The 20,261-nt window shown below is 42.2% G+C and overlaps 1 protein-coding gene across 1 annotated transcript in view; it reads left to right on the top strand.

The window, feature by feature from the left end:
• The window catches only part of LOC148423996 (cyclic AMP receptor 1), a 112,032-nt gene extending 100,282 nt beyond the window's left edge, over positions 1-11,750 (top strand). Inside the window, exon 13 of the mRNA XM_088415866.1 lies at positions 8,247-11,750. Within this exon, the coding sequence (XP_088271992.1) occupies positions 8,247-8,411 (165 nt within the window). The 3' untranslated portion in view covers positions 8,412-11,750. The remainder of the gene's footprint in view (positions 1-8,246) is intronic.
• The last annotated feature ends 8,511 nt before the right edge of the window (positions 11,751-20,261 follow it).

Raw genomic sequence — 20,261 nt, 5'->3', positions numbered from 1 at the left:
GCTCGGAACAAATAAAATTCCCGGCCTCGTTTGCTCCCGCTTTTAGGTGGATGTGTTATGACCGAGCGCGTTCGCACATTTGAACCGTCGTAGGCTGCACTTCAATAAACACCGCGATCGATACCGCTCCCCGCTGATTTGTCTCAATCTAGCAACATTGACAGTATTTGCGGATATGAGCCGGCGCTAATATCGAACCACGAGAGGCGGTGGATAAAGTAGTCTCTTGTCTTGGTTTTGAGCGCGCACAAACACGCGCGCGCACGCATTGTCACCCAGTCACTATCGCCAGCCTGACTGATAAGCGGCCATGAGCACAAACTGGAAGAGAGGAATGTGTGGTTTGACCTTCAACGCAAATGTCAATGCTTCGGGGTGGCGAGCGGGGGCGCGAGCCAAAGAAGACAACACAAGTGAAATGGAATCGCGGCGCCTTCGTAAATCACGGAGAAAATGATGTTTGTGTCAGGGAACGAGGGTACGGAAATCGGCGACGGCGCGCCCGCCCGCCTGCCCGCCACGCACGCACGCACACGCAGACACACACACACACGCACGCGCGCTCGCGCCACTGCCAGTCAGACAGGCTCCGTGTGCGTTCGTGACTAACAGCCGGTTGTTATTCATCTTGGCATGCGACTCCCAGCAGCCCCCCTCACATCAGGTGCGAGATTGGCGGCGGCGAGGGGGAGGATACGGGGGAGGGGGCGGGGGGTACGGGCGACAGGGAGGTGGTGACGGCGGGGGTGGGCGCTTGCGAGAGCGTCAAAACATTCCTTCCTCGGCGCAACGAATCTGCGCTTTCATCAGACACCTCATCGCCAGCTCAGCCCCCCCCCCCCCCCCCCCCCCCCCCCACACACACACACACACACACACACACACACAGGCACCCCCATCCCCCACCTCACTCTCAGCCCTCGTAGCAGCCGCTGGCTCTCGCGCAGGCTCTCTGTTCTGCCTTCCTCGTTCTTGCTCCGCTGCCTTTATTCAGCTTTCACGCGCCTTTCCAGACAGCTTCACCTTCTTTCAAACTGGCTAACAACAAACATTAAACCTTGACTTTGCTTTCCTCATTTGAGTAAGGTACTTTTGATGTTTTTTTTTCGACGTTGCTTTTGTTTGCAAATGCTTTTTATTTTTAAAAACATGATAAGAAAGTACATTTCATCTACTTTTTACTTTTCATGTTCATTTTATGAAATGAAGGACGTTGCGTTCCCTTGCGTACTGTACATAATGTCCCGCATGAAATTGCCTTGCTTTTTCTCGCTTTGACGTGGCGCCCACCGATACCACGATGGACTGGATGGTATTCTTCCTTCTGGTAATTACGGTAACGGAACGAGCGAGGCTAAAGACAGTCAGTTGGCTTCGTTAGTTGCAGCTAACAGGCTGCTCGTTTTAGCCGAGGATGTTCCCGCGTTCTTTTCGATAAAATAAGCGAAAAATAAGTCCATCCTTGTTCACACGCAAGAATGCTACGGTAGTACCGTATTATGACGAGCGCTAGCAAATACGACGTATTCTTGCAAAATCAAAACAATTCTGACATTTTGTCCTGTTTGCCAAATGACTTAGATACGTAATTAACACGCGAGAGCTTGTGGTCGCGTATTCCAAACATAAGCAATCCTTGATGGCGGCAAAGTCATTGACTTGAAAACCCCCGCAGCATTTCTCCCTCAGCTTCTAATCAATGCAGATTTCAAATGTTGCATGTAGTAAGCAATTGGAATAATTGCGACCCTGGAACGTATGCAAATGAAGAATATTTCTCTGGGGCTATTGTTCTAACAGCAGATTGTACAACCATCACCTCCGCTTATAACGACACTTGGCCGCCGGCGCTTCCTCTTTGTTTTCGTCCACACCAAACAACGACTCAAGTGTCTTTCATTTATGAGCGGCGTGGGAGCAAACGCGAGAGCCGATTGCAACAACCTTTTGGGTCATTTCGCGGCTGACTAACGCCATTGCGAAACACTCCGGGGCTCACCGTCAACCACAGGCCATCTTCTTGGCCCCGTCACCGCCTTCCAAATGTAGGCCACGTGTTTGCGGTCGTTTGGACCGTGACTATTCTCGGAAAGGGAATAAAACGCCTTCTCTGTTGTCTGCCGTCGCGAAGCACCGCTATCAAAAATAGTTGCGTATTCGCCCAGGATCAGAGGGATATTTGTAATCAGGCCCTTATCTGATGGTCTAAATGTCAGCCGACCAATGCGCAGCTGTAAGGCGATGTATTCAAAACAAAAACCCGGACTGAACTCCAAGCTTCTCTGCACTTTGTCTTGTCCCTTTATTGCCTTTTTCAGTGCGCTTGGGAACACTCAAGCTCCAAAGTTATCACTGGAAAGGTAATGGTACGTATATTCATTTTTTTACGGTAAAGTGCAGCAAGCGGCCAATTGAGTTCTCACACAGAACAAACTAGGTAAGGTACAAGTGGAAGTGCCTACTAGCGCGGCAGCCGCACTGGACTCCGTACGCAAATACTGCTCATCTCCTGGCTAGTGGGCGCCAGGCATAACGATTTGTTTGTGGCAGGATGTCACGCTCGTGAACTCATTTGAAATGGCGTCAGGTGAACGTGGATATTGTGATGCAACACAGTCGCGTAGGCCATATGCAGCTTCCAGTGGCATTTAAACATCGTCTCCCGGGCGCTTCAGATGGAGCCAAAGCAATAACAAACGCCATTGGTGTTTTTATTGTGTAATAATTCAAAGTGATTGCTAACAAGAAGACCAACTGCTGATGTCAAGCTTTTTTTAAAAAGAAAATATATCAGCTGTCGTATGTTTTTTTATTTCACATTTTCTATAAGAATGTTTTACATATTGAAGTTTTCCCAAAGCATTTCCTTTCGTTTCATTTAGATCTCTTCCTGTTTTCACTGAAGATTTTCTTTTTTCCATTGTGTTCCCTTATTGTCCTTAATGTGAACCGAAGCGTGACCTCAAAAGCCAGGAACTGGATGTTCATGTTGCTTCTTTTGATTGTCATGTTTACGTCTCCTTTCCACTTTTCCGTCTAAGGAATTATAACAGCTGCTTCTTTCAACAACTTTTTGTTTAGTTTGAGTGAGCAGGGAAGTGACTTGCTGACAGAGTTCGGCTTTACTTCTACTAGCGCCCATCGGTGTCATAGTTTCGTTAATGTACCGGTCACCTAAACAGGAATTGGCGCCGTGATAAAACAAAAACTGGGGAGGTTGGTCTGAGTTGTTAAGTGTGTTAAAATTCTTTCAGCCAACTGTGAACGTACAACATTAAATCAATAAACATCTTAAAAAGTCATCGTTGTGTCTAATTAGATATCGACTTTACGGCAACTAGTAGATACCTCTGTATATAATCGTGTAACATTTGAATTTTTTGACAAAATACCTTATATGTAGTGGACTCTCCCCTTTAACTCCAAATGAGCATCTTGCTGTGTGTCTCAGTATTGAGGTTTTTTTTGTTGTTGTTTTTTTTTTTTTACTGATGTAACTGTGTGTTTTTTTTTTTTCTTTTACAACTTTCTGGGGGGCTAATGAGTGGCTTTGGGGTGGGGGCTTGCTCCTTATGAAAAATGTCTTTTCAAGAGGACTCAGCACTGCTTGCTCAAGCTCTAATAATAGGACAGCGTTCCAGGAGTCCCCGAAATAAGATGAAAGAACAAAACAACAACATCGTTCGCGTCTCAAAGTAGTCCCACAGTGTGTAACTAGATTAGCGCAGAGCCAAGACCCAAATGTTAACATTTGGGAAAAAAAAAAAAAAATTTGAGAGAAGCCTAATTGGCAATTACCCTAATTAGTATCTGTTGTATCCATTGTTGACTTGAACAGTACAGTACTTTTTGGAGGTGACTAAAAGTATATATATATATATATATATATATATATATATATATATATATATATATATATATATATATATATATATATATATATATATATATATATATATATATATGTGCTGGTGCGGCTAGCGTATTGCCATATATCAAATGCCGATACAGCCCTTGACTGCAGAAAATGTGACCATAAATAGACTGACTGAAAACAAGTCTGCCTGTAACGCCTCTTTTAATATTAGTCCTGTCTTGCTGGACTTGCTTGGACATGCTTGTTGTGGCATGATGTTGATGTTGCATGTGTGTTGTCAAATTAGTCCTGTACTGCTTGAACATACGCTGGCAAGGAAAACACACGGCAACTTTATCCACGATGCTGTTGTCAGTTTTTCTCTTTTTAAGATAGAAATGTTTCCAGATAGACCATTTTTTCCTCTTAAAGTGAACAACTTTGTACTCGACCTCGTCTTGTCAGACATTTTCTGAAATAAACCATGAGCAAAACGCGCAAGATCTTTAACTCTTGCATTGGTGTGGTTAAAAATAGATGACCAAAACCTAAAATAGATAATTATAATGTATTTATAAAATACTTTGTTATATCGAAATACGATTAAAATTGATACGCAAAATGAACGTCATCTTGAGATACGCAATATATCAATATTATTGCCCGGCCCTAATAACATACATATACTGTATGTGTATATGTCTGTGTTGGGTGGGAGAAGGTGGACTTCTTTGGAAACAATGTATGGACATTATTTTTGATATTATTCTTCTTACTGTAATGTCTCATTTGATAGGGTTAGCTTTAGTTACCTTGTTATCCATTGTTAGTTTTTTTACTTTAATGATATGAGTCCACCTCGCTCCCAAGTAGGTCAGTGTTAAAGCGATCTCATTTGCTCTTTCCGGGTGAACACAACAAGCAGTCTTAACTGGAGACCAAGCATTCAATCAATATACTTTTACTGGCTTTGATTGGCTGGATTTGTGGCACATTCGTAATGTGTGTGCCACACTGAGCTCACAGAGAGTGCACAACTCGAGCGAGCGGAGAGCTAGATGTTGAGCAAGGGAGGGAGGGCAATTGTGAGCGAGCACTGAGATTTTCAGCGAGCAAAAAAGTTTTTCTGTCCTCAAAATTGTGTGAGAGAGAGGGGGGAGGGGGATGGAGAGACGACAGGCGAAGGAATTTTCACGGCAAAAATTTAAATTGTCAGTCCGTCGCTCATGTCCATCGTTGATTCCATTAACATCCGTCACATTTGTCACTAAGGAATTAAAAAACATCCATCTTGCATCTGTTGACTAAAAGCTAATCAAAGTGAACTTGTCACTTTGTGATGTGCCAATTGCTTACTGGAATGACATCACCTCTTTGCCCGCAGAAATACATCAAGCAAGTTTTTACGTAAATCATATGTAAAAAGCAAAATAACTAAAAAAAAAATCTCTTCACACTTAATTCTAAACTTTACTTCTTACTTTAAGTCTGAGCAAGATTGTTTTTAGGTTCATGAAACCGTGACTCAGAAAGGCAGCACAATGACATCCGCAGTCATGCTGGCTGAAGCTGTGAAAGACAAGTAGTGGATTGAACCAAGGCAGTTCAGTCAGTTAACTGGACCTACTTCTCCGGTTCATAGTGGCGTCGCAGTGATTCCAAATCATAGTCAATGGACGAAGCAACACAGCAAACAAACAGGCTTAACTATTGCCTTGTATTTACGTCAGCAAAAGGGGGGCATCGGACTGATGACATTTTTATCCTGACAATTACGACAACGAATTACAAAAACACACTTGTAACATTCTTTCTGAGACTTTTTTTTTTTTCAAGCGTTCCCGTCATTCATCATTAGAACAAGCGTTCGTCGGCAATGGACCAAAGGACAGACCGTCGGGGCTGCCCACCTCTGTTCGTTGTAGAAAGAATGACAGAAAAAAGGCGGCGGCTCATAAACACGAAATTTAGTGTCTCCGAGTTTACTGGTATGCTTTACTTGGTTAGGGCAAGAGAACTCTGTATAATCCGCACTTTTTCATCAGAGTCTCTCAGTAAGTCCTGCTGTTTTGGTTAGCGACGTGTTGAAATTGGCTCACCGGGGAACTCTTGAATGTCTATGTGTGAACAATCAGGGTAATTACAGTTGCCACCTGTTTTGTGTTGGGGACAAAAAAAGGGGGTTCTATTTTTAGAGAGGCGTTTTCATGGATGACGCACCCAGCGCCTACAGTCAATGTCCTATAGCATCGACAGTTTTTCTGGGTCTGCGTGTACAAAGAAATAGCATTTACATTTTTTACTGCTGATGGGAAAATTAAAAAGAAGCTTAAAAGTTTAGTTTTGCATTTGCAAAGAAAATTCTGTTGTTTAGGATTCTTGTACAATTTTTGCATCACTACGTTTGTATGTGTGCGTGTGTGTGCACGTGGGTCTATATGTGTCAAAGTCCAAATATTGATCTTGTGGCTGGCCATGGCTGTGGGAAACATTGAAGTGGCTCTTTCCAACCCTTTAGATATCAAGAGTCCTTTTCACACTGCATTCCTGACAGCCGCGTTCACACAGCAGTTGCCGCTTGCTCTATGAAGACAATTAGCTGCATGGCGACATCAATGTATCAGTGAAAAATGCTTTCATCACAAATTGTATTAAATGAATTATTAAATATTAATCATGACATTACATCACATACGTGTGTGTGTCTGAAGGTGAAGGTAACGATTATTTTGAATTTGGTCTTCTCACCACTGTCACGAACAGCATGAACAATGTTTGCTACAGTTGGCTTGGCTGCTTCCTGGCAGAAAAAAAAATGCCTCAAGCATTTTTTTTTTAACTGAGGTACTTGAATTACTTAGGGACCTGTTTCATCCCTACTTATGTCATTACACCTCATACAATATCGGAAGCCATCAAATTCCTGGGTTGACTTTAAACCATTGTGCATCGTCACCTGACACGTAGAACAGCAACCCGAGGAAAATCCGTCAAAATGCCGAATTTGGGCCCCATTTACTAAAATATCGACTAGCGAATCATATATTTACTAAAGGTTTGCGCTTGAAAAAAATGGATGAAAACCAGATGCTGACCTGCTGGAAGTGTGCACCCAGGATTGAGTTTGTCAAAGGAGAAAAACTGACGGAGATGAAACACATGGCTGAGTTTCCGTCTTTAAATCCCACGTCTGAAAGATAGGCAAAATCTACTTGCATGTCGGTGGAACTTTTTTTAGTCTGGGTAAGCATTTCGGAAACACTCGACACAAAACAATTATGAATTTTTTTATTGCTCTACTGTATGGGCCGACTTTAACCATTGAAGCGACTTCCTAATGATGATATGACCGCATACGGCAGGGACGAATGAATCATCCGCGGGAGTCCGCTTTATTCTGTGTTAAGTGTGATGAACATAAAATCTATGGAGATTGTTAACCTTGAAGATGAAAAGATCATCACGATTGGTCTTACTCCCACCCATGGTTGAAGTGACAGAAGGTGTTCCTTTTGTATTACGTTGAATGCAAAAGAAAGTGTTGAACTATCAAAGAATATGCATTTGCTTTTTGTGACCATATACGTTTGAGATATAATATGCATGATACAATTTCAATAAACTCTCTTGTCGAAGGCCACATCAAATGACATATAATCTTGACAAATTTTTTCAATTAAACTGCCTATTGGGTTAACGTGACCACATTTTTAGGAGTTGAAATGTAAGCTCAATATGATCGTCAATATTTTTGTGGCGTTTGGGCCAAATCATCCATTTTTTTTCCCCAATTTAATCTTATTGTGAGGTCAAACTTCCTCAGCTTTTAAAAGTTTAATTCCTCAGCTGTTAAAAGTTTTAAATCTCAAATGTCCTTACCTTGTCTTGGAATTTACTTTGCAGAGGTCTTTCAACACTTCCTAAAAGTTTGAGGTTAATATCTTTTCGCCAAAGGTATTGTTTGCAATCGAACTTTGATAGATGAACAGTATATGCCAAAACTTTAAATGGATTTTTTTCCCCAAAAGTCAGGATTTCAACCTAGCAATACTCAAACCGGTGAAACTTTATCAATTTCAGAGGTAGGTTTATGTATTATACATCATTTTCAATGGAAGTAGGTGTTGAATTCGAATACATGAAAAACTCCATTTTCAAGTTTTTTGTCGCATCGAAGACTTGTTTGGTGGAGCCAGATGTCACAAATTCCAGGAGACCCGTGTAGTGTCCGTTCCACAGAATCCAAACTGACGTATTTTTTGTCCTTGCTCACTGTACGGTTTTGCAGTGAAAAAAACGACCACCCGAAGCCGGTATGTGCAGTACGGATATGAAGATATCAAGTCCTGCCGTCTCCGGTGGTTGTCAACTTTGTATGTGTGTTTGTCAGCTGGCTCTGCAGTCGCGACTGTGCGACAGGACGCGGATCGGCGAGTACCACGCCGGGACCGTGCGCTACACCCAAGCCGACTTGGCCGACCCGAGCGACGATGACGAGCACGCCAACACGCTCTTCTACGCGCCAAACGTGACCCTGAAAGACCGTGGGCCCTGAGGGAGACAAAGGCGGTGAGGATCGGCGGCAGGAGGAGGAGGAGGGGCGGGGGTGGGGGGGCGTGAGGGGGGCTTCCTGACAAAGAGAAATGCGGTGGATTAGAAAGCGAGAGGGAGGCAGAGGAGGTAGGCAGAGAATGGAAGGCAAGATTGGGGGGAAAGTCAGGCAGATAGAAGCCGGAGATGAGCTGTCAGGTTCCATTATTAATCCCCATCCTTTACTATTTAATATCCTAAAGAGGCGCGCGCACACATACCGAGCAGGGCCGCCTGCAATACCACAACCTCGGGACAAAAAAAAAAAAAAGAAAAAAAAAAAAGCTCCTTGCGGTCTTAAAAAGGCTTCCGCCGCATCCCCGAGGTCTTAAAACATTCCTCATCACTGCCCCCAGGACTCCCTCAATCCGCACTTTTGGCACACCACCAAAATGGAAGGAGGAGGAAAAAAAACCAAGGGGGGAAAAAAAAACGCTGAAAGGCAATCATAACAAGGTGCAATTACCTTTTCACCTCTCTGCAGGAGAGGAGGTTGAAAAGCAGGCCCTTTTTAAAACGCCGGCGCGTGCCGCTTGCTGGCACATGCACGCATAATTCACGCGTTCTGAAGCACGACGACTTCCTCGCTTATTTATACATGAGCCTGCTGCACAGCGGGAAATAAGCATTCACGTCTCCTGCCTTGGACGCTGTTTGTTTCCTGCATTTTGCCTCAAAAAGCATGCATGTCCATTTAACGTTGTTTTTGAAGTTAAGCGTTTTTTTTTTCCAACTCCTGCGAGGAGCAGTAATTGGATTACATTTCATTGATCAACTAGTAGGAAAATTAAAAAAATCTTAGATGTATCCGCTTTGCGTTGAATAAACAGCACCACCGCTGTTTAGAGTCAAGTAAGCGCATTCCATTTTCTCAAGCGCGCAGATTTTTGCCATTCTTCTTTCCCGTTCTGCGCTCTCCAAATATTCATCATACGGGTGTTTATTTCTTACATCTTTCTCTTCGAAATCCGATTTTATAGTCTTTCTAAGTGGTTATTCACACTGATTATTTAAAATGCTAACCAATTTTTTTCATGTGTTGGAAAAAAAAAATTGCCAATTTTGCTGCAGTACCAAGACTGACCTGGAGAGGCAGCAAGCTGCTGGAGGTCAGTCACACCAAGGAAAAAATATACAAAGGAAAAAGACTTGTAGTCTATGTGAAAGAAGATGCTTGGCTTACCGTTAATGCTCCAATGTATCTTTATCATCATAACGCGTGTACCTGACTTTTTCCAATAACATAATAATGGCTAACATTTATATGCTCGTCACAGGATGTTGATGTGAGCATAATTTAAAGGGTAGTGCTCATTTACCCTCCAGTGAGTTGATGGGACAATTCAACCTTTTTTGACAATGATTGGATGAAAAGATCATTGTTTTTTCGAGGTGTTAGCGTTCACAAATGGACATCCTGTCGTTAGCATACAGACATGAGTACAGATTTTATAAATGTGGGCCTTTCTTACCTTTGTTTACGTTTACGCATCAAATAGTTCAATGTACGATGTCCAATGAAAATCATGTCTTTTTACATTTTTGTATTTTCTGTCATCTGAAACTGTTGAAAGGTCTTTTTTGTATTTATTTATATTTCATACTTGATGTATTTTTAATAGTACTCAAAGTGCTTCAAAAATGTTTCCGATTTTTTTGTATTTTGATGTTAGATAAATGTTACGTTGTTTTCCTGTTCCGCTTCAATGCCATTGAACAGTGAGTTGGCAGTTTTAGGAATGGAAACTGATTATTTTTTTTCTGGCATATGCGCAAACAATACCAATCAACTTTGGCAACACCCTCTAATTTTGTTTTTCATTTATGTAAATAAATCCTGAATTGAAGATTTATATTTAGGCCATTGATACAATTAAACGCGCTAATGAAGATACCGATTGAAATAGATGGTAAACCTAAAATTGTCACTCAAAAACAATAGATTTTACTACCGGTTCTTCAAAGTTGGCACCTTTAGTCCAGATAACAGCTAATCCCACATTGGTATATTTTCTGCTTTATGATGTGGATGAACCTATGTTGACATCATTTTCAGGTTTTCATACAGTATGTTGAATATTTAGAGCGATTAATGTGTTTGAAAGCTTTTGTTATCGAAGGTGTTTCCAAACTTGTGATTTTGTATCCGGAATGTGCAGAGTTCCTTAGGTGTTTCCAAACTTTTGATTGGTGCTGTTTCCATAGACAAGAAGGGAGACAGAAGGCGTACAGTTTTGTTTTGAAGCAAGCTATTTAGGAGTCATTTTGGCTTGCACTCTCATAGCCAATTTCGTATAGCAAAAAGAAATCAAGTAGCCATGTTACCAGTAGATTTACAAAAGAAGTCTCTTGAAAATCTGCCATTTTGATTTGAAGCCGCCATTGTGGGGTCATTTTCAATTTCCCGCGGGTTCTTAAAAGGCAGCTTTTCCGAGACGTCTTCTTCAATTGCTTCTAAATTTGAACAACAAATACTACTAGACAGAGGAGTGGTGCTGGATTTTGAGGAAGTTGCGTTTTTGTCATCGCGTGCATGAGCAAACTGATGGCATGCCATAAAACACAAAAGTCTAATTATGCTGCTCTCAAAGGTTAGTGTTTCAAAAACACTTACAAAATTTGAAGACGTGTTTTACGCTCCGGGCAATGATGACAGATTTCTTGAAATTGTTTTGTATTTTTATATGAAAATGCTACTTCTCTTGGTTATATTGTATTTCTAAAAACATATGCTCAACTGTACATTCTATTTTTGTATGTGCATGTGAAAAAGACGGTATTCACGCTGCTCAACTATGAAGAAAAGACAAATATTCCGTTTTTTTTTTTTTTGGTGTCCATGTCCAAAAAGGTAAATGATGGCACGTGGCGGGCGCTGCCTAGCAACAGCCGCTGCTCGTCCATCATCTCACGGCCTGTGTCAGTGGTGGCCAGCTCTGATTGGCAGGATAATCATTTAAATTCAGTCTCCATTTTGTTGTTGTTTTTTTGTTTTTTTTTTAAGGCAGCTGCCGGCATGAAGTGACCGCTGTCACTCGCCTCTTCCTGACGAGTTGAACTAATGACCCGACACTTGACCCCTTTTCAACCCCCTCGAGCTGTTGAACTTTCGCGCCGGGTGTCGGTGACACCGCTGCGCGACTGAGTTTGCACTTTAAAGCAGCTTGGCCACCATCTTACTCCAATGCACACACTGATTCATATCCTTTATTTTTATTTTATTTATTTTTTTCGGCACAGTCGCTGGCTTGACTTGACTTGCACTCCATCAAATAAATGAGCAGCGGAGACGTTTTGTAACAAAGCTAGACCTCTGTGTGTTTATTTCTTTCACGTGGTTCCATTCCTCAACGTGCTGGCTACGCAACGTGAATGTTGGCGAGCGAAAATGTAATACTTTTTTCCGTAATTTGCAAGTACAGTTACCACTAGATGCACGTGCTCCCTCTAGTGGGCCGCCGAAGGATTACTAAATGAGATACAAATTAAAGGGAGAACGTAAGACATGAGCTAGAATGGAATGTTCGAATAAAGTTTTAGCTTTACAAATTGTTTCACCCTCTGGTGTCCGGGGATTTTTCACTAGCCTGGATTTATTATCACCCAACGTGGGGTGATAAACATAAATGTTCAGTGGAATCAGCCATAAATATATGGCTGGGATGGGGTGGGCTATGCCCACTTTACGTACAGAAAAAAAAAAACTGTTTTGCTTTTGATGATTATTATGGCTCCGCTGCTTTGAAGAAGGGACTTGGGGTCTATCTTTTTTTTTTTTTGGTAACTATTTGATTCATTCAATAAATCATTTCAGCCCTGTACTAAACTGTTTCCCAATGCGATGCTGTATTTCTGGTACTTAGAGGGATATTTTCTTTGTAGTGTTAGTTTGGCTTGGGAGTTTTATTCATTTCGTCATTCAGTTTGTAACTTTGTATCTCAAATCAGTTTTCCCTGTTGGGATGAATTCAAACGCCGTTAATCCGGTCCAGTATTCCAGAAAACGTCAAAACATTAAAATTGTATCGTGAACAATATAGTAGACACACAATTTGTATTTGTATACAAGCCATTAAAAACTACATTTTTCGTAATATGTTCTTTTTAATGTACGTCGGGTGTGAGGACAAATAAATTCCTCGCTGTCTGAAACACTAAATGGGTTGTAGTTGTAATTATCTGACTTCATAGGCGCTATTGTTCACACGCCGAGTTAATTACCGAGTTCCTGGGGCAGGACCTCATCCCCGACCCGGAGATTATGATCCCCAAAAGAATTTATAAGTACTGTACTGTATACCTAAACATGCATCCTTTTTAACATTAACAATATTAAAAACATGGGTCAAAAAATGACTGGCCCAATATTTGAGTCAGTTTGACCCAATTCTCTAGATTGTTTTCCACAAAGCGTCCCCAATTTTGAGGTTGTCTTCTACAAAGCAAGCTTGAAAGAAGCTGACCAAAATTGAGTCGGTTTTGACCATAATTGGGTTATTCTAACCCAAGGCTTCTCAAATGGTGGCTATGTTTTTGTCATGGGAACTGTCATTGCAATAAAATAAGTATTTTCATCATTTATATTTTTAGTTTCAGGCACTTTGATGCGTTTTTTTTTTTTCAATTTTAGACTAAGCTGCAACCCGTATAAACACGGTAAAAAATAATCATCGTTATTGAAAGTTGATTTAAATTGCTTTTTTCCTTTTGTTAACATTAAAAAGGATACAGGCTTAGAAATGCAGTACATATACAATTCTTATAGATAATCTTATTTATAAGCGTGCCCTATTTTTCGAGGGATGCATAAAAAGTTATTTTACACGAAGAGCCGTAACGTTAGGCGGATAAATTTGTAACGTTGCGAGATTGTTTAAATTGAAATAGTCAGGTTGCAGCGAAAATAAAATGGGAAACCTAAGAGATAAAAAAAAAGAAAGTATTTTAACGATGCAAGAATCCCAAGCCGCAGCATTGGGGAAGAATAGAGGCAGACTTGACGTTTTTATCACCCTGGACATATGCCTTCGCAAGTTACTGGGATTGTAATGGTTGTGATATTTCCAAAAGTGTTCTGTAATAGTCTTAAATCATGGCTATTAATTACGGGTCGCACCCTGCTGGCCCCGGTCTCGTCTGCACATCTGCTTAACTGGATTTTGATGAAAGAATATTGTGCACCGCGTCCCCCAGAAATCTCGACTTTTCTTCATCGGCAGCACCAGTCTGAAAAAGAAAGGACGGCGTACAAATGCTGCAACGTTTCACGGCTCGCGCCGCCGGAGCCCGGGAAATAAGCGAATCTCCCCGTCACGCGGGAAGAATTATTATTGCCCCCCCCCTCGAATCGTGGCATGCTTCGTAATTGGATACAATTTAACAGCCGCGGCCCACGGGCATGTCGGCAGGCACGCGGCCTACTATTAGCTCGCCTCGCCTCGCCGCCCTATCATTTGTCACATCTGTGTTTGTGTGCTTCCGTGTGCGTGTGTGTGTGCGCGCGCGTGACACCAGAAACCCGAGCCATTGTTGGAGTCCGGCCATGACGCACAGAGGAGGGAGGAGGCGAGGATGGGGAGGGGGGCGTCAGGCAGAACGGCGGCAACAGCGGACTCTCCGAAACAAGGCGGAGCTTTGTCGCCTCTGCGCGGGCCCCACGGCCGATCGGCGCTCCCCGGCCCGCCGGGGGCGCCCCGCCTGTTGTTTATTACTGTACGGCCATCAAACAGCCTCCTCCCTGGACGCTTTCCCTTAATAGCCAGATCACAGCCCGCACGCAACGGCGCCTTCAAAGCGGAGCGCCTCACATCAAATAGTTCAATTAGCCGCTTTGACTGGGGGCTGTTTGCCCTTTGCCTCGTCCAATCATCGGCGCGCTCGTTAGACGCGAGCGGCGAGAACAAGAAGGAGAGGAATGACAGCGTGCCCGCCAAATGACAAAACTCATTTAAGCAGAAGTGAGTCGCAAGACCACGTGAAAAACAATGTCCTGTCGCAAAGGAAAAAAGTGACCGATTTGTTTCAACGGTCATAATACCGGAAAAAGAACATTGCCATACGAGAAAACATCGTACAGGGGGTCCTCGACTTACCACGCGGATCCGTTCTTAAGACTCGAATTTCAGTGTGAGTCAGAACACCATACAAAATGATTACTAAAAATTAAATATATAATAAATAAAATACATTACTTTATGCGTACTGTACCCTAAAGTATTGTGCTATTGTTCTGCACCTTTTTGCCCTCATTTCGTCAGATAAACTTTGTTCCTGCATTTCATTGTGTAGAGAACTCTTGTTTTGAAAGGCCGTCTAACCGGAAACAGCGCGGCGGACGTTTTCGCCCCGATGCATGCGAGCGAGTTTTATCATCTCTGCTTTATAATCTCTGATTACACTTCCATGGTGGTGACCTTTCTTTTCTGAAGAATCTGCCTTACGCTTTGGAGCCATAACGAAGGGCAAAAAGTTCCAAAAAAACGATCAAACACGTGAGAAAGAAAAGAGAAACACAATTGTTTACGGCGCGCGTTCGTAAACTCGAAACACCGTAAGTCAAAACCGTTGTAACCATGCCCGTTTCAGAAAAGTCCCGAATTTTTCAGGCTGTAAGGCCGCAATGAACTGGTATATTTTGGTAAATTTTGAGAAATAACCCTAATCCTAATGCACAAGGAAAAAAAGAACAATCCAACAAAACTTTCAGTTTGATATTCATACACAAGGCGCACCTGAGTATAAGGCGCACTGTTGATTTTTGATCAAGTTAAGGCATTTTAAAGGTTCTGAAAATGTGAAAATTTAGTTACATGGAACATGTACACTGAACTGTAATAGTTTAAAACTTGTAATGTCCCAAGAAAAAAAAAATCACAAAAATAATGCCAACATGCACACTAGTGTAGCGTTCCACTAACTGTCGCTGAAGTGATTAGCAAGCTATTTTGCGCCGGTGTGGCAACTGGTCAATTCCGCTTAAAGCGCTCATTTGGGCATTTGGAACAGCGAAGTAATGTGTTCAGGCATATTCCTTTTTAAATGTTTCACAAAATCATTTTGCAGGCCGGATTAAACCTCCGTGGGGGCCGCATTCGGCCCACCGGCCGTATGATTGACACCCTTGATCTAAATGAGCTCTATATTTATCATTATTGAATCAAATGGCTCAGTCGTCATGAAGGTCATTGACACATTTGAAAGCATAGCGGCTATGGTGTCAAAACAAAATGGCGATCTTGCAAGCAACGCTTTTTAAAACGTGACGTCTTTGAAAATACATTTTAAAAAAAAACATCGGGACGAACACCTCCGGCGTCCAAATGACTCTAAAGGGATGCGTGCACGCGCCTAGACACGTTCGCTCGCTGGCACGCGGCGTGACGTGACGTCAGCCTCCGCTCCTGCTTCCTGTGCGATAAGGGCGGCAAAGGCAGCCTCGCATCCGTCCTGGAAAGAGTTAAATTCGTCGCGCGCGCGCATGCACGCGCGCACACAGCCTGCCACCGCCCCAGATAACGGAGGGGCGCCTCTCCCCAGCCAGCCTGCCTCCGCTAATCGCAGTGGCGGGGGGAGGAGGGAGGGAGGGGGGAGGCGAAGCGAAGCGCCGGCGGCCTCCTCACATCGCTGGGCTTTTTATTGACGCCGCCTGCCTGCCTGCCTCTGTGTATGTGTGTGTGTATGTGTGTGTGGCTCAGCGCCAAAGAGGTGCGCGTGCGCGTGTGTGTATGTGTGCGTGAGCCAAGCGCTAAAGAGTCGTGCGGGATTGTGTGTGCGCCGCAATCGAGGCGAGCCGAGCGGAGCCGGAGAGCGTGTCTGTGTGTGCGCAGCGGAGCGCTAAAGAGAGGCGTGTGTTTGTGTGTGCGCGCTGTGCGTGCGTGTGTGTGTGTGTGTGTGCTCGCTGTGCGTGTATGTGTGTTCCCCGCCAGCAGCGGAAAGCAGGGAGAGGCGGGGAGCTGCGAGGGTGGGTGGCGAGGTTATGAGCGGAACTCGACAGAGGCCGACAGACGCGCGGAGGGGGGGGGGGGAGGGGGGGGGGGGGCGTGACGGGGAGGGGGAGGGGGAGAGTATGCCTTGTGCAGCGCTGCTGAAAGCCACAACCGCCGCTCCTTGGCGTGGTGTGACGTTTGAAGGTTTTCGGGTTTTTTTTTTTTTTTGCTTTCTTTCGCTTGAAAAAGGATGCTCGGCAATCGCAATGGTAAATCGCTAGGTTGTTATGAAGGGATAAGCACAAATGAAACTAGCTGCGAATTTGTATTGCCATGGATGTTACGATTAGGAAAAAGAAGTAATGTCATGAAGAAGAAAAAAATCGGAAGGTTACGAGAAAATAGCGTCTTTAAGGCAGACAGTCGTAGTATACGTACGTAGCCAGGTAAAAATGCAAGGTTTCGGGAACAGTCATCATGTTACGATCAATGCGAAGTCGAAAATAAGGGTAACGGAAAATTCACAATTCCACTAAAAAAAATGTAAGAATGCAGTTATGTTGCTGAAAACACATGTTTGTGGTTTTTAATTTACACAAAAATACATGCATTGTAAGACCAAAGTCGTTTTTTTCTGTTTGGGAGGCAAAGATCCAAGGTATGATATCATTTTACAAGAATAAAGGGGTACTTTACATAATGAATAGTTTCCCATTTAGTTTCACAAGTCACGCTGCAAGACTCGAAAACGTTGGAATGTTAATCTCAAGGTCATTAGAACTAAATCAAATAACGTCATGCTATGAGAAGAACAGTGTCATGTGACGAAAAACGGTCACAATATAACAAGAATATTGTTGTCTTGTAAAAAAAAAACTCAGGGTTACAAGAAAACGTAAGTTACAGAGAGGATTTTGAATCATAATCGCACAAAAAGAGAGTAAGAACTGTAAGTGAAAGCTTATGAGTTTCCTCAAATTAAGTAGTAATGTTATGTTATTAAAAAGTAATGTTCTGTAAAAAAGGTCCAAAATTTACGAGAAAATAAAATTCACTAGAAAATAAAATCGCAATGTTTCAAGTAAAATGATGTAGGGTTGCAAAAATAAAATCAAAAGGCTAGTAGTCAAAAGTGTTTCAAGAAAGTCTTAATGTTGCGAGAATAAGGTTTTAGAATGAAAATGTTGCTAAGTGACGAGAATAAAGTTGTAATGTTAAAACAAAATGTAAGTTTTCGGCAGTGCTTCTCAAATAGGAGGGGCCCAGGGAAAATGATTTATTTTTGCCATATGAAGTGTAATACAAATAAAACAAGGATTGGCATAATTTTTTTATTTTTTAAATTCAGGCCCTTTGATGCACTTGGTTATTTTTTTCTGCTTTAGACTAAACTGTAAAGGATACAGTTTTAGTTATACTTAGGGTTGCACGATTATGGCCAAAATAATAATTAGGATTATTCTGGTCAAAATTGAAATCACAAATTGAAAATTATTAATCACGATTTTTCATCATGTTACTCATCAACATGTTTATTTATTGTCCTTTTTTAAACAAGGAGTATACAAACAAGGCTTCAAGGCTGGATACTTACAAATAATAAGAATAAACTAAAATAAATAAATAAATAAAGGAAATAATTAAACAAATTCACAAGACATGGCTAAAACTTGGCACACAGGGCAACACAGCTAACTTACTTGCTGAGTACAAACCAATAAAAAAAAATCCCACTTAGATCAAACACATTATTTACTTTTAAGCAAATAATCAATTAGCAGTCAAAATGTCATTTTCAGTCATTGCAAACTGAAATTTTTCCAATTTTTGATAATCGGATTTTTCAAAATAAGTCTCTATTGACAGCTATTTATTAACAATTGACACTGTATACTGTATATTAGAATTCAGGTGAGAAACTCAATGCCATTGCACACTGTTAAATAATATATTAGGGTGAGAAAAGTATAATAATCTTATGAATGGTCGGTGTGGGGGGGCCACGCAAAATGGTTTGTCTTTCCTAGTGGGGGGTTTGCAAATTAAAAAATTGAGAAGGACTGGTTTACGGGAATACAATCGTGACCTTGCCAAAAGTCGCTACGCCGCTGAATAAAGTAATTTCATTACTGCCGTAAAATCATCTTGTTACGTTGAAAAAAGCTGTAACGTGAAAAATAAATCAGAACATTACGAGACATAGTATTTTGCGATTAAAAAAAAAAATCCAACTGCCAAAAATGCATAATTTAAGAAAATGAACGTGAAATGTACTCTCCTAAATATGGCCGGCCTCTTTTCAAATGATCCCCGCACATAGAGGCGCACCTCTGATTGATCGCGCGTTGGCCCCCTTTGATTGATTGCATCGATGAACCTATAGCAGTGAATCGATTAGATCCTAATCTATAGGCCCATCTCGCTCGCTCGCTCTCTTTCCTCTCCTTTGGCTGGTAGCCTCGCTCGCCCCGCCGAGCCTGCCTGTAATTATCCCCGGCGAGGCCGCGCTAACTCAGCGTGGTGCGCCTGTGGGGAACGACCGGTTAGCTCCGCACCGGAGGGGGAAGGGGGAAGGCTGAGTGTGCGCTAATGCGTGCATGTGTTGCGCTGGGAAAAAAAAAAGAGGAGGAAGCAGTCGCCGTTGTTGTTTTTCTTCTGCATGTCCTTTCACGAACCCACGAGCTGAGTCCTTGCAAGGCAAATTAGACGCCGCTAATGACTTCAAAACGAAGAAAACGGGAACCTTTTCACCGCTTTGGATGTTCCGCCAAGTCTTTAAGCATTTAAGGATTCTTGTTTTCCTTTATCTTGGCAGGAACTTGATTCATTTGGATTCATTTTTACAACTCAATGGTCAACGCAATATCACGGTTCATCGTTCACACCCACACTACTGTTTATTGCAGATTTCAAAGCAATCATTTTTACGTGTGGGTGCAGTGATACAGGAAAGTCGGAATTTTGAGTTGTGCGCTTTCAGCGTAGTACCGTGTCGTACCGCAACATGCCGAATAATAATGACCTCCAACTGAAGGAGATGCAGCCGAATTAGGGATAGTCTATAACGCTTAATGTCTATGCAAATATATGTTTAAAAAACTGCTATTAATCATCACAAAAACATATTCAAACTTCTCTTGTTATGCCCACTTCAACCTCAAAAAATATCAGAATGATTGGCCTGTTATTTGGGATTTTTTTTTCCTGCATTAAGACTTTTTTTCACTAAAGCAACACTTAGGAATTTTCAGATTTTGTAATTATGTTGGCAACATATGGGCAAAAGCAATTGTGTTTTGCCTGAAGGAAGACTACATTTCCAATCAAGTCCAGCACATAGTGTTGTGAAATCCTTATCCCTTGATTGCCTGCATTTCGACTGAATACCGTATTTACCCAAGTAGAAGATGCACCTGTGTGTAAGACGCACCCTTCAGTTTGGGGTCAAATTCTGGTATTTTCCACTGGTATGTTACCACATATAAGACGCACCAACACTGGCAAAAATGTAAACCTATAGCAAAACAGAGCAAATCTTATCTTTTGCAAACTCTATATTTCCTTGTGTTCATACACATAAGTTGACATTTGTTAACTTAACATAAGTTAAGCGTATTTCAGATTTCCCACATTGTAAGCGACCAGCGAATGCCTCGCCAGTGTTATGTTGAATGCTCAAATGCCTTTTCGTGTTTTCTAACCGGTGCAGACAGCAGTGTGCCATTATTAAAATAATGAAAATAATGCCTCAACCTCAGCTAACGAGCTGCTCTTAGCTGCAAGGGGCACAGTTGTTAAGAGCCAACTGACGTACCCCTCTAGCTTGTCCCGTTACTGTAATTTTTGGGGGTAAGAATACAGCTGATATAAAATTCCACATCTGCGCATCA

This window comes from Hippichthys cyanospilos, chromosome 5 (assembly GCF_059441005.1).
Source record: "Hippichthys cyanospilos isolate Australia breed blue-spotted pipefish chromosome 5, RoL_Hcya_1.0, whole genome shotgun sequence".
NCBI classification, from domain to species: Eukaryota; Metazoa; Chordata; class Actinopteri; order Syngnathiformes; family Syngnathidae; genus Hippichthys; species Hippichthys cyanospilos.
Note: the sequence above shows the minus strand (reverse complement) of the source record. Positions and strands in the feature narration are given on the sequence as shown.